The sequence below is a fragment of the Panulirus ornatus genome, chromosome 19, assembly GCF_036320965.1.
Source record: "Panulirus ornatus isolate Po-2019 chromosome 19, ASM3632096v1, whole genome shotgun sequence".
Taxonomy (NCBI): domain Eukaryota; kingdom Metazoa; phylum Arthropoda; class Malacostraca; order Decapoda; family Palinuridae; genus Panulirus; species Panulirus ornatus.
Window position 1 is genome coordinate 65,448,229 of NC_092242.1, and position 12,791 is coordinate 65,461,019.

General features: G+C 43.5%; 2 protein-coding genes across 6 annotated transcripts in view; one reads left to right on the top strand and one right to left on the bottom strand.

Annotated features, from left to right (window-relative positions):
• Positions 1 to 12,273, bottom strand: part of LOC139755625 (uncharacterized) — a 49,329-nt gene extending 37,056 nt beyond the window's left edge. The window contains exons 1-2 of the mRNA XM_071674197.1: positions 12,142 to 12,273; positions 8,156 to 8,555 (exon numbers count right to left, since the gene is read on the bottom strand). Coding sequence (XP_071530298.1) covers positions 8,156 to 8,249 — 94 coding nt within the window. The 5' untranslated portion in view covers positions 8,250 to 8,555; positions 12,142 to 12,273. The remainder of the gene's footprint in view (positions 1 to 8,155; positions 8,556 to 12,141) is intronic.
• Positions 1 to 12,791, top strand: part of LOC139755627 (uncharacterized) — a 289,236-nt gene that overhangs the window by 129,821 nt on the left and 146,624 nt on the right. The window lies entirely within an intron of this gene.

The following is a 12,791-nucleotide window of genomic DNA, read 5'->3' on the forward strand; positions in this document are numbered from 1 at the left end:
TAGCTTCCTTTCCACATCCAGGTCCCACAAAGCTTTCCATGGTTTACCCCAGACGCTTCACATACCCTGGTGTGTGTGTGTGTGTGTGTGTGTGTTTATGTGTGTGTATGTGAAGAGGTTTACAAATTACTGTCTGTCGATCAATTCACATAGGTGGAGACAGGAAAAAAAAAGATACGATAAAAACTTCTATTATTTCATGTGATAATCATAGAAAACCGGACTGTGGGTTGATTACCAGCAGAACGCTTTAAAGACTAGTTTTACAACGCAGTTTCCTTCACTTAGAAAACTGACAGACTAGTTCTGAAGGTTCATTGTTTTAGTATATAAAAGAACCTGAGCATTTTCAATGTTCCATTTTTGTTCTTTTATTATATAAGAAAAACCCTGAACACTTTCTATGTCCCATTTTTATTCTTTTATTATATAAAAAAAATAAACACTTTCTATGTCCCATTTTTGTTCTTTATAGAAATCCTTAACACTTTCTATGTTCCATTTTTTGTTCTTCTAGTATACAAGAATCCTGAACACCATCTGTGTTCCATTTGAGCAAGGGAGGTTCTGAAATGTGGCATTGCCGGGGCCAGGCAATGCAGTGGGTCTGCATCGCCTCCAGAGGTATGTTTTGACGGTGATTCCCGGCTTGAAACACGTCATGACGGTTGCGCGACGCCCGTGAAAGTTATTATATTTTCAAGAGAACCTTAGAACTTTTCTCTCGGTCCTAAGGACGAAGGAGAGAGAGAGAGAGAGGGAGAGATTTTTCACCCCCTCCTCCTCCTCCTCCTCCCCTTGCCGTCCACCCTCCTCCTCTCGCCCCCACGTCATATTTGGCAGCTCCTGGCGACTGTGGGAGGAGGAGGAGGTCGGGCGTGGGGTGAGGGCCAGGACGTCGCCAAGTTGAGGCACACCCACGCAAATAAATGAGTTGTCCACCGTTTTTTTTTTTTTGCATTGCTGGAGGAGGACCTTCTGCTAGGGGCCAGACTGTGAATGTCTGACGCCGAGGAAACCAGCGACGCCCTTCGCATATGAGGTCTTCTTCACCTCCAGCTCTTCCATGATTAGCCAGACGGGAGGAAAAGAGCTGGACAAGACACCTCAGATGCGGAGGGAGACAAAGTGGAATTCAAAAAAACGATCTCCAAAGCCTCTTTACGGAGCAGAAGACCGACCTCCTCGATCTGACTTATGGCGTAATGGACCTCCTCCTCCTCCTCCTCCTCCTCCTCCTCCATGACGAGGGAGGAGGAGAGGGGGAAGTTCTCAGGTACGAGACCAACTTCGACACGCCTTCGACTCATGTCTCGCAGTCGAGGCTCTCACGCCGTGGTGGAGATTCTGATGGATGAACTTTGTCAGCAGACGAATGTTTACACAGAAAGTTGAGGGTGCGGGGTGATCACTGGAATGACCGAGTCTCAGAGCGGTTCTATATATATATATATATATATATATATATATATATATATATATATACAACTATAAGACCATTGTAACTTTAGTGTCAAAGAGGATATACTCCATAGAAGCTCGAGCAATTTGGTGCCAAGTAGGACGACGTGATATGTCGGTGTCAGAGCAGATGTTACTCCCATGAGAGAATTGAAACCTGCATGTCGAAGTGATTTAATCCAAAGAGATGAACTTTTTAACCTGCCTTTGGTTGAAGAGGCTCGTGTGTGATTCGTCTCCTCGAAGCTGGCTCAGGTTAGTGAATGAACCCGAGCCCTTCGGTGGACAAAGCGACGCGATCGAAGGCAAGACACGTCGCTGAAGCGGCGAGACGGTCGTGTGCTTCAGAGACAACGCTCGAAGTGCTCTTGCTTGGGATCCTGGCTCACCCAGGGAAGATCCCGTAAGGGAGTGTGGACGGTGAGTCCTACTGAACACCTCAAAGACGTGGGGGCGGGTTATCTTGTCTCCATTTATATAGATATGGAATTTAGGGTATTCTTACTGTCCTCCAGCAGATAACCTCGTCATATACCATCAGGTCTTGTGTTATCAGTCCTTCCCATGGACTGTCCTCCAGCAGATAACCTCGTCATAGATCATCAGGTCTTGTGTCATCTGTCTATTCCATGTACTGTCCTCCAGCAGATAACCTCGTCATAGACCATCAGGTCTTGTGTCATCTGTCTATTCCATGTACTGTCCTCCAGCAGATAACCTCGTCATAGACCATCAGGTCTTGTGTCATCTGTCTATTCCATATACTGTCCTCCAGCAGATAACCTCGTCATAGACCATCATGTCTTGTGTCATCTGACCTTCCCATGGACTGCCCTATGTGCCGCAACTCATCCCGAGCTGAGCAGCTGTTCCTCTTTAGTTGTTCCGTCAGTAAAGATGCCCAGACAAGACATGATCTTTTTATCACAGCATTCTGGTTCCCGCGCTGTGGTCCTCCAGGCCGGGGAATCACATGAAATGGACAAGTTCGACCCCCGTAATGAATTGGCTTTTTTTTTGTCAGTATAATAAAGTATTTAGTTACATCTATATTTAGCGTTATATTCATGCGACAAATATGTACCATCCCAGTTTGCCGTAACCAAATTATTCCAGATTTGTATATATATATATATATATATATATATATATATATATATATATATATATATATATATATATATTGTGTGTGTGTGTGTGTGTGTGTGTTTACGGGTGGAGAGAGTTCTACAACTGATCTTTAATATAAAGTTTTCTGAAGCCTCCACTGCTATCATCCTCCATATAGTTTCCTGACTCGCCTTAGTGTACCCCATGTATCTCCGGCTCTCACACCATGAACGTATGGCCTTACGTCTTTCTTTACTTCTGGCGTAATTTCATACCACCGTCACACGGGTTGTTCTATCCTTTGAAGAAGCCTTCACTGGTTGAACTTCATCCCCCCCTGAGTTAGAAGCTTAAAAAGTTGTGTGATCAACTCACTCCCGACTCCTCTCGCTTCCCTGGATGGAGATATTGACGTCTCCCACGCAGTCCCTCATGGTAACATAGCTTCTTGAATTCCTCTGTCATCCCCTTTGCCCCCTCCACTGGACCAAGCTTCTCTATTGGTGCTTTGCCCTTCGTGAAGTGCGACGACGATGCTCGAGGTACGCACCTTCGTGTTGGCCTCTCGTACGGTGTGGACACGCTCCCTTAAGATGGGACCTTAGCGACAGTTAGCAATACTGTCACCTTCCGAGTCCCTCTCCTTCAACTTATTTGCTTTAAGGTCAAAGTCCTTTTGAAGCACTTCGAAGACTCATGCCATCTACTCGGGTTTCACTATATCTGTCTATCTATCTATCTATCTATCTATCTATCTATCTGTTTATCTATCTATCTATCTATCTATCTATCTATCTATATATATGTATATATATATATATATATATATATATATATATATGATACCTCTCCTCTTTGAGGGTTGACGGCTTAAATGGGGGGAAAAAAAAATTACAGGCCTTTAATATGGCAGTTTATGCGAGAATTTCATTTACATAGAAAGTAATGAAGAGCATAATTGAATCCCCCAAATGCATGCATAACTCCAGCGCTCGTCATAGGCAGCGTACGTAGAGCACCCGTCACAGGCAGCGTACGTACGTTCGAAACAATTCCGTCGATTTTAATGAAAGGCATTCAAATTTACCTTCTCTCTCTCTCTCTCTCTCTCTCTCTCTCTCTCTCTCTCTCTCTCTCTCTCTCTCTCTCTCCCCACACCCCCAACCACTCCCATCCTCTGTTTTACTGCCCGATTTTGCAGTCAAAAGCTCCAGGGAAACTTATGGAATATTCATATTCCTTAATCTGTAAAGAATACGGTATGTTCTGTCTGTATTTCCTTTTCATATATCAGGTTTGATATGATCCGTAATTACTTGACAGGTGAGCGTATTTGAAATAAGAATGTTACTGAGTTATGTAAATTTTTTGATTTTTATACTCTCTGATGAGGGACACTGCTGGCTCACTGTCACCATATCATCATTTTGTTTTTCACTGTGACTTTATATTGAGAGTTACTGAGTATATATATTTTTTTTTTGTCACTGCTTTTGAGGGCACGGCTCTGGCGGGTTAAGCTGTCACTGCTCAAAGGCATTATTTACTTTAGGACCCCCCCACCCCCCCCACATCCCAAGGAACGTTATAGCTTCGATTGGTATCTTTTTCACTGCATTAGGGACTGCTCTCGTCCATCCCCTTTTTCACTGCTTGAGGGACACTGCTCTCGTCCGTCCCCTGTGCACTGCTCCAGGGCATTATTTTCGTTATGAGAGGTCGCGTGTCTGGTACAGTGCACAGGCAGGTATAATCATCGTTATCATTATCACTGCAGGAGAGCAGTGTCCTCACTGCTCATGTCATCTCTCGCGACTGTAAGGTGTTCATTATCTCGCTCTGCAGAGCGTGGCGGACGCTTTTTGAGATATCGCTTTGACCTCCGTCCCGTTCTTCCGTTCCTCTGGCTCGTCCTTCGTCGGGAATCACCACAACCCCATACGAGCCAGATCGAACGCCTTTTCCCCTCTACATACCTTTATACAAATGGCTTCCCAGGACCTCTAAAGAGGACTGAATGCCATATACGACCCCCTACTAAACTGCAGTTCGGATTTCGCGTGTGTTATGTTCCTTTATGAGAATAGTTTTGTCCTTTAACTTTACCAGGGTCGTCGTAACTCGGGGAAAATAATCTCCCCCCCCCTTTTTTTTTAAGGGAAGGGGGGGAGGGGGGATGTAGTGGGGGGGCAGCCTTGGGGGGGGAAGGGGGAGGGGCATCCACCGTTCCTTGATGACCATGTAAGCTTGTACACACGCGCGAACACACGCCCAAGTCTCAGCCAGGTACTCATTTATCGACCAACCCTGAAGGGAAAAAAAAAATGAACACCTGGGTTGGGTGTGGGCCGACTGACCGGTCATGAAGTGGTGGGCAACGCTAACAACTAAACCCGCGAAGGCCCGTGGTAAGTGGGCATTGATTATAAGGCTTTTCACTTCATAGTTTTGAAAAACAACACAAATAGTGTGTGTGTGTGTGTGTGTGTGTGTGTGTGTGTGTGTGTGTGTGTGTGTGTTTGGGGTGGGGGGGGGGGGGGGCCTTCTTTCCTTTATTTACTTTTTTTTTTTTAGCGTCAAGGCCAGACCACTTCGCTTGGACCTTGGGACAGTGTGGTCTCTCTCTCTCTCTCTCTCTCTCTCTCTCTCTCTCTCTCTCTCTCTCTCTCTCTCTCTCTCTCTCTCTCTCTCCCCTTAGGCCCTCAGCGATCTTCGTAAAGCTCTCCCACAGAGAGGTTTGTGAGGCGAGGGCGTCGTCCTCAGGCTTTGTATGTTAATGTATGGAAGCCTCAGGTTCACAGCTGGAATACTCTTGCCTATTTCACCACTCGAGGAGTCTCGTTATTTTACGCCACATGGAAACTGAGAGGCACACACACACACACACACACACACACACACACACACACACACACACACACACACACACCTTATCCAAGAACTCTTGCAGCTTCAAGGTTGCGCCACACTCAGCAGCAGGGTACAAGCTTGGACTCCTCCTTTGAAGAGATAAGTGTATTAGACGAGACTGAACACAAGGATCACTTATCGTTCGTAAGGTAACAGATCTTCACCAGAATTTCTTCGAGGAGTGCAAGGTCATGACCTTTAGTTGGGATTCCAGGCAATGTGTGTTTCTTTGGTCATGAAGGATCTTAAAGATAAGGGCGTCTCGCTGGGCAGACTTCGACCATGACCTCCTCAGCCGAGTCCTTCGACAGAGAGGTCGCTTGTTCGGATTTCAACCAAGACTTCGGTCGTCTGGAACCCCCTACCGAGACTAATTGAGCTAAGACCTCAGAACCAGAACTTCCATTACTGGGACCTTAACCCGAGGTACCACTGCTGGAATCTTCGGAATCAGAACTCCTGCTGGAAAGCCACAACTTATCCTGCTGGAACCTAGACCAGATCTCCTTTCGCTGGAACCTTCAGAACCACAACTCTTCTGAAACCTTCAGAACCACAACTCCTCCCCTGGAATCTTCAAAACCACAACTACTCCTCTGGAACTTTCAGAACCACAACTCCTCCTCTGGAACCTTCAAAACCACAACTCCACCCCTGGAATCTTCAAAACCACAAGTACTCCTTTGGAACCTTAAACTGGAACTCCTCCTGCTGGAAACTTACTCAGACCTTCCCCTGCTGGAACCTTCACTCGAACTCCTGCTGGAAACTTAAACCAGAACTCCTCGTGCTGGAACCTTCAAAACCAGAAAATCATCTTCTGCTGCAGCCAACTAACTCCTCCAGCCAGCACCTCCTCCCCTCACCAGGACCTCCGGGCAAGCTAAAGCATTAGTAGCGAATTATATGAGGCCAGGAAGGACCCGAGAGCCGGGTCCCCCCAGAGGGGAAGTCCTCGCCCACCAGCTGGTGGTGGTTAGCTGCTGGAACACAAACACACAAGACGTTACCGACTCGGCCTCGACGGGAGAGTCTCGCACAGTGATTATGACTCTCATTTTGGCTGTTAACATATTCATTGTCAGTGATGCGGGCTGGTTACGTCGATGGCATACAATATATATATATATATATATATATATATATATATATATATATATATATATATATATATATATATATATATATATATTTCATTATAGACGTTTTGATTTACTATTTTTTTCCCCGATTCCCCCGTTGTAGGTGTGCATGTTTGTGTCATCAGTGAGAATTAGCTTGTGAGGATCGAAATGAAGAGTGGCTTCATAAGCCATGAGCAGTGATCGAAGAAGGTATAAACACTGGCTTCAGAAGGTATAAACCAGTGGCTTCTGAAGATATAAACAGTGGCTTTTGAAGGCATAAACAATGGCTTCAGAAGCTATAAGCAGTGGCTTCTGAAGCCATAAAACACTGGCTTCAGATACTATAAACAGAGACCTCAGCAGCTATAAGGAGTTCCTTTAGATTGCCTATATTCCATAGATGAAGCGAACATGATACACACACACACACACACACACACACACACACACACACACACACACACACACACACACACTTAATATCCGAAATTAATAGACACACAGAATAGAATACTTCTTGCCTGATACAAAAGAAATGATACAATCAAGCGAACGCTCATACAATCGTCTCCCCAGACCAGAGATTATCCCCCGGTAATCATTAGATGCAAAGTATAGTTAATCCTTCCTATTTATATCCTGTCGACACCACATGTGTCGTGTGTAATATATATATGTATCGTAGTGTCAAGATACATATTAGTGTCAAGGTCCAGAATACATGAAAATATGTATCGTAAGGGAAGATTTCAGACCCAGGCATAGATGAAAAGATATCTATGTATTCTCGTTATACATTTTTTTTAATACTTTTCGTGCCTTCGCGTTATACTTTAAGAAAGTTTGGTGCCTTTTTATTTCTATAAAGGGATAGTTGTATATCTATATCTGAATGGATAGATGGCTAGACGGGCAGATAGGAGGAAGGATAGATGGACAAATGCATGATTTTTTTTGTCTTCCTGATTATACAACCCCAGGATCCCCTTTTGAGGCGCTTCCTACTTCAAGACTTCAAGAGTGCGCTCCAGTCAGGAGCAGGGGAAAGGATGAAACCGTTTAGAGTGAGTAGTTCCCGGACGAGACTGTACACCCTTTTGTCGTCCACTGACTATGAGACAACCGAGCTGAAAATTACTTCTTTCACGAGCGGAGTCCGGTAACACCGACACTCTCTCTCTCTCTATCTATCTCTTCTCTATCTCTATCTCTCTCTCTCTCTCTCTCTCTCTCTCTCTCTCTCTCTCTCTCTCTCTCTCTCTCTCTCTCTCTCTATATATATATATATATATATATATAGATAGATAGATATCTCCTGAAAATTATGGTACTTGTATCTTGATATGAAAAAAACTCACAGTAGACAAATACCTCACACACACACACACACACACACACACACACACACACACACACACACACACGTACACACACACACACGTACAACACGCAAATCCCTACACAGCCAAGTCTCCTTCACCCTCCCTCCCTCCCTCCCTCTCTCTACACCATGTGTTTTTTCTTCGTAGTACGTACAGTGTACTTACTGTGGTCATCCTGGGAGTGGGAGAAGTGTACGCAGCAGGAGAAGAGACACAAGACCGTGACGACCCCCGGGATCCGACACATTGTTTGAAGCATATCCTGGAGACTTGGTGGAGAGAGTGTCTCTCTGTCTCGCTCACTCTGTGTCTCTCTCTGTCCTCCTCTTGCTTGCCTTGACGACTTGTGTGTGTGTGTGTGTGTGTGTGTGTGTGTGTGTGTGTGTGTGTGTGTGTGTGTCTTTCTCTTCCTTCCTGAGTAGACCTTTTGGCTTTGTCCTTTGCACGTCCTTAGGGAAAGGGTTTCACGGTAGTTCCTTTTTTAGATGTGTTTTCCTTATTTCTTTTTTTCCACCCTCGCGTCTCTTGTCCTTGTAAAGAGGCTGGATTCGAAGCTCCTGTTTTCCTGTTTTGTATTTACACACATATATATATATATATATATATATATATATATATATATATATATATATATATATATATATATAAATATATATATATATATATATATATATATATATATATATATATATATATATATATATATATATATAAATATATATATATATATATATATATATATATATATATATATATATATATATATATATATATATATATATATTATTTACAAAAAACTGTACAGTCAATTGCATTTCTCTAAGCTCTCCCTTTTTTTTTTTTCACAGTTGTAAATAACTGTCTATCGTGAGCGATAACAAGTTTTCGTTCAATTTTATTACATCAGTGAGCAAATTTTCCACTGGAATCGTATTAGCGTAATCGAATTATTATTATCATTATTTTCTTTCTTTTTTTTTTGGGGGGGGGGGAAAGACGAATACCTCATTTTGCTAGTAATTAGGAGGAGGGGGGTGTGGTGGGGGGGCGTTAGTGGGATAGGCAGAGAGTTAGTGAAGATATCTTATTGTGTAATACCTAATTAACTGTCTCATTAGCGACTTGATTCTGTCTGCCATTCTCTCTCTCTCTCTCTCTCTCTCTCTCTCTCTCTCTCTCTCTCTCTCTCTCTCTCTCTCTCTCTTATTCGTAGAGTCCCAGGGTAGTTATGAAAGGTAGTTAGTTTATCTACCTATGTTGCACCCCTTTTCCTCTCTCTGCCTATCTTGTATCTCACTCATTATCTCTATCACTTCCCCGTCTCTCCCTTTCCTTAACGGTCTATCTCTTGATTTGCCTGTCGATCTGTTTCTCTGTTTATCAGTTTCCCTATGTATTCAGATGCACCAGTCTATTTCTATCCGTTCATTTATCTATATGTTCCATCTTCGTTTGCTTAAGAAGTCGTATATCTATGATTTTCGCCTTATCTCTTCACCTGCTTTATAGTATAAGGAAAAAATGGATGAATTCTTTTGTATCATGTATTTGTGTTTATCTACCGATTTGCATATATCTCTTTCGTTTCGTATGTATTGTATTTCTTTTCCCCGTAACGTAAATATAAAAAGTGCGGAGTCTGTTGCTATGTCAAAAGAAAATAAAAAATTGATAGAATTAGATTATCTAAGCGTAGGTGCACTAGACATCTATGGAATGGATAGACGGCTATATGTACCACTAGATGTTATATAGACATTTATAACAAACATGTCTATGCTATTGATATCAACTGGCATGACATATATATATATATATATATATATATATATATATATATATATATATATATATATATATATATATATATATATTAGTTTCATTGCCATAGAATATCAATTCCTATACTATAGATCAGCTGTTGCGATATAGCTGCCCTGACCTGCATCAAATCCTATATCAATTTAGATAATTGATCAGCTGGTATAATGTATTTACAGCTGTATTAGCTGCTTCATCCGCTGTATCATCATAAAAAAGCAACAGTGCTAATTACACTGATAAGCCTGCCGATTTAATGTGTTTGACTCATACTTTCCTAATATATACTAACTCATACACACTACACCCCCGTGTTATACTAACCCTCTCCTCTTAAGGGATATACACACTACACCGAATCACACACACACACACACACACACACACATATTTCTCTCTCTCTCTCTCTCTCTCTCTCTCTCTCTCTCTCTCTCTCTCTCTCTCTCTCTCTCTCTCTCTCTCTCTACTTGCCAACAGCTGTATTTTAAGCCTGAGAACGGTGATCTTGTATTCCCTACACAGACCCACCCTAGATCACAAGTCCATATATACACACACACACACGCGTACTCTCATGATATCCTCCTCACCTCTAGTGGGAGATGTCGGAAAGTGAAGTATAAACGAGGGAAAGAAAAAGAGAGGGAGGAAAAAATCTCTGGTCTTTGGGGAAATTGGAAAGTGGGGAACTGGGGCCCATATCATCCGTTTCCGCTTTTATACAGAGCGGTTCCCGTAGCTAATTTTCCCCTAGTATTAGGGAAGATAAGGAGGAGCAGGAGGAAGAGGAGGAGGAGGACAATTGAAAAAAAAAGAGGTGGAAGACATGAGAAGGCGAGGAGTGAGTGAGTGAGTGAGGAAGAGCATGAGGGAGGAAGTCAGTAGTATTCCTGGGTATATATATATATATATTATATATATATATATATATATATATATATATATATATATATATATATATATATATATATATATATCAACGAGCCATGAAATGTGTCTTGTATCTTTTATTGGCCAGATCAGACACTGCTCACTGGGCCATGCTACACTCCTCACTGCTCACTGCCATCTGTTCTTACTCTATCCTTACGTGGGACGTGCGTGGTTATTTCCTACGGGAGAATACGTCCTTTCGTACTCACACGCACACGTATGTGTATACTTCGAATACACACACACACACACACACACTATATATATATATATATATATATATATATATATATATATATATATATATATATATGTATATATATATATATTTACTTCGTCTAGGTGTGTCCATTTATTTCAACCCTCTCCGATACATATTTCCTACATCACAAGAAGAAGAAAGAAAGGATCTCTCATCTGTATCTTTACGCTTGAATCAACGCACTCCCGTGTCGGCTGACTGCCTGCGTCTCACCCCTGAATACAACAGAGAGAGAGAGAGAGAGAGAGAGAGAGAGAGAGAGAGAGAGAGAGAGAGAGAGAGAGAGAAGAGAGAGAGAGAGAGAGAGAGAGAGAGAGAGAGAGAGAGAGAGACCATCCTGCTCCTCCAATGGACCACAGGGTCCTATTCTCGACTCACCAGCCAGGGATTACACAATGTGTGTGTGTGTGTGTGCGTGTTTGTGTGTGTTTGTGTGTGTGTGTGTGTGTATAAATGAGGTATCCATCTCCTAATATTTTTTCTTATCATTTATCTTTTTTTTTTAAAGGTATCATTACTTTTCAGTCCCTGAATAACGTTCGGGAGATAAAAAGGGTGGGAAGTAGATATTTTTTTTTTTGTGCCAAGGTGTGGAATATTAACATTGAAGGCGACTGAAGGCGGATGAGAACGTGAAATGCGAGTGACTGTATCGTCTCGGCGCTGTATTCTCTGAAAGCATGATTTACGAACGTGTGTTTATTTTGAAATAGGACCCCTTTTTTAAAGTCAATAGGGGTCATCACATTGATGATGATAATGATGATGATGATGATGATGATGACCCCCCATAGATGATCATCATTGCTTTATAAATAAGAACATTCTTATCGCACTTTATGCTCTGCACTTTCGTATCAGGCGTCACTTTTTTTTTTTTTTTCTAAGTTGATATTACGATCAAGTCTTGCACAAGCACTCAGTCGAGGTGGAAGTTTTGGGAAGCACTTGGAAGTATCCTGCTTTTTATTTTTTCTCCCTCTCTCTCTCTCTCTCTCTCTTCCCCAGCAGGAGGAATCACCTCCTCCTTCGTCAGTAGTAGGGAACAAGTCTTGTTGCGAAGTGCGTGCGTGTGTTATGTCTCTCTATGTCCTCGAGACTCGGAGGGGCCCCGCGTGCCACAATTGGCACCCACCGGAGGAGCTGCTGCTGGAGCTGCTGCTTCGGCGGCGTCGGCGACGACGGAGGGCTGGCCAAGTGCCTCTCTCTCCTCCCCCTCGGCCCGACACGTCCGACCGTTCTGCCGGCGCGAGGCACACTAACTGGGAAAGAAAACCGACCCTGCACTGATGGCCAGGTGACGGGAGGGAGGGAGGGAGTGGAGGGAGGGAGCTGAAGAGCGCCGCGCGCACCAACCACGTACCGACGCCCTGACAACTCAAGCACAGACTCCAGGGGGAACGCTGGACCCTGTGTTCCACGATGGTGGTGGTAGCTGGACCTTGTGCTCCACGATGGTGGTGGTAGCTGGACCTTGTGCTCCACGATGGTGGTGGTAGCTGGACCTTGTGTTCCCTGGTAGTGGTGGTAGCTGGACCTTGTGTTCCCTGGTGATGGTGGTAGCTGGACCTTGTGTTCCCTGGTGATGGTGGTAGCTGGACCTTGTGTTCCCTGGTAGTGGTGGTAGCTGGAATGTTGACGTACGCCTACTCCCCCAACATTCCCCCCTCCCCCCTCACCACTCGACCCTTTCCCTACGATATTATGATGTCTCGTCCTTTTGGCCTTACCCTAGCCAGGGGTCGTGGCTTCATATACGAAGTGTTCGTACCGTCTTTGCAGAAG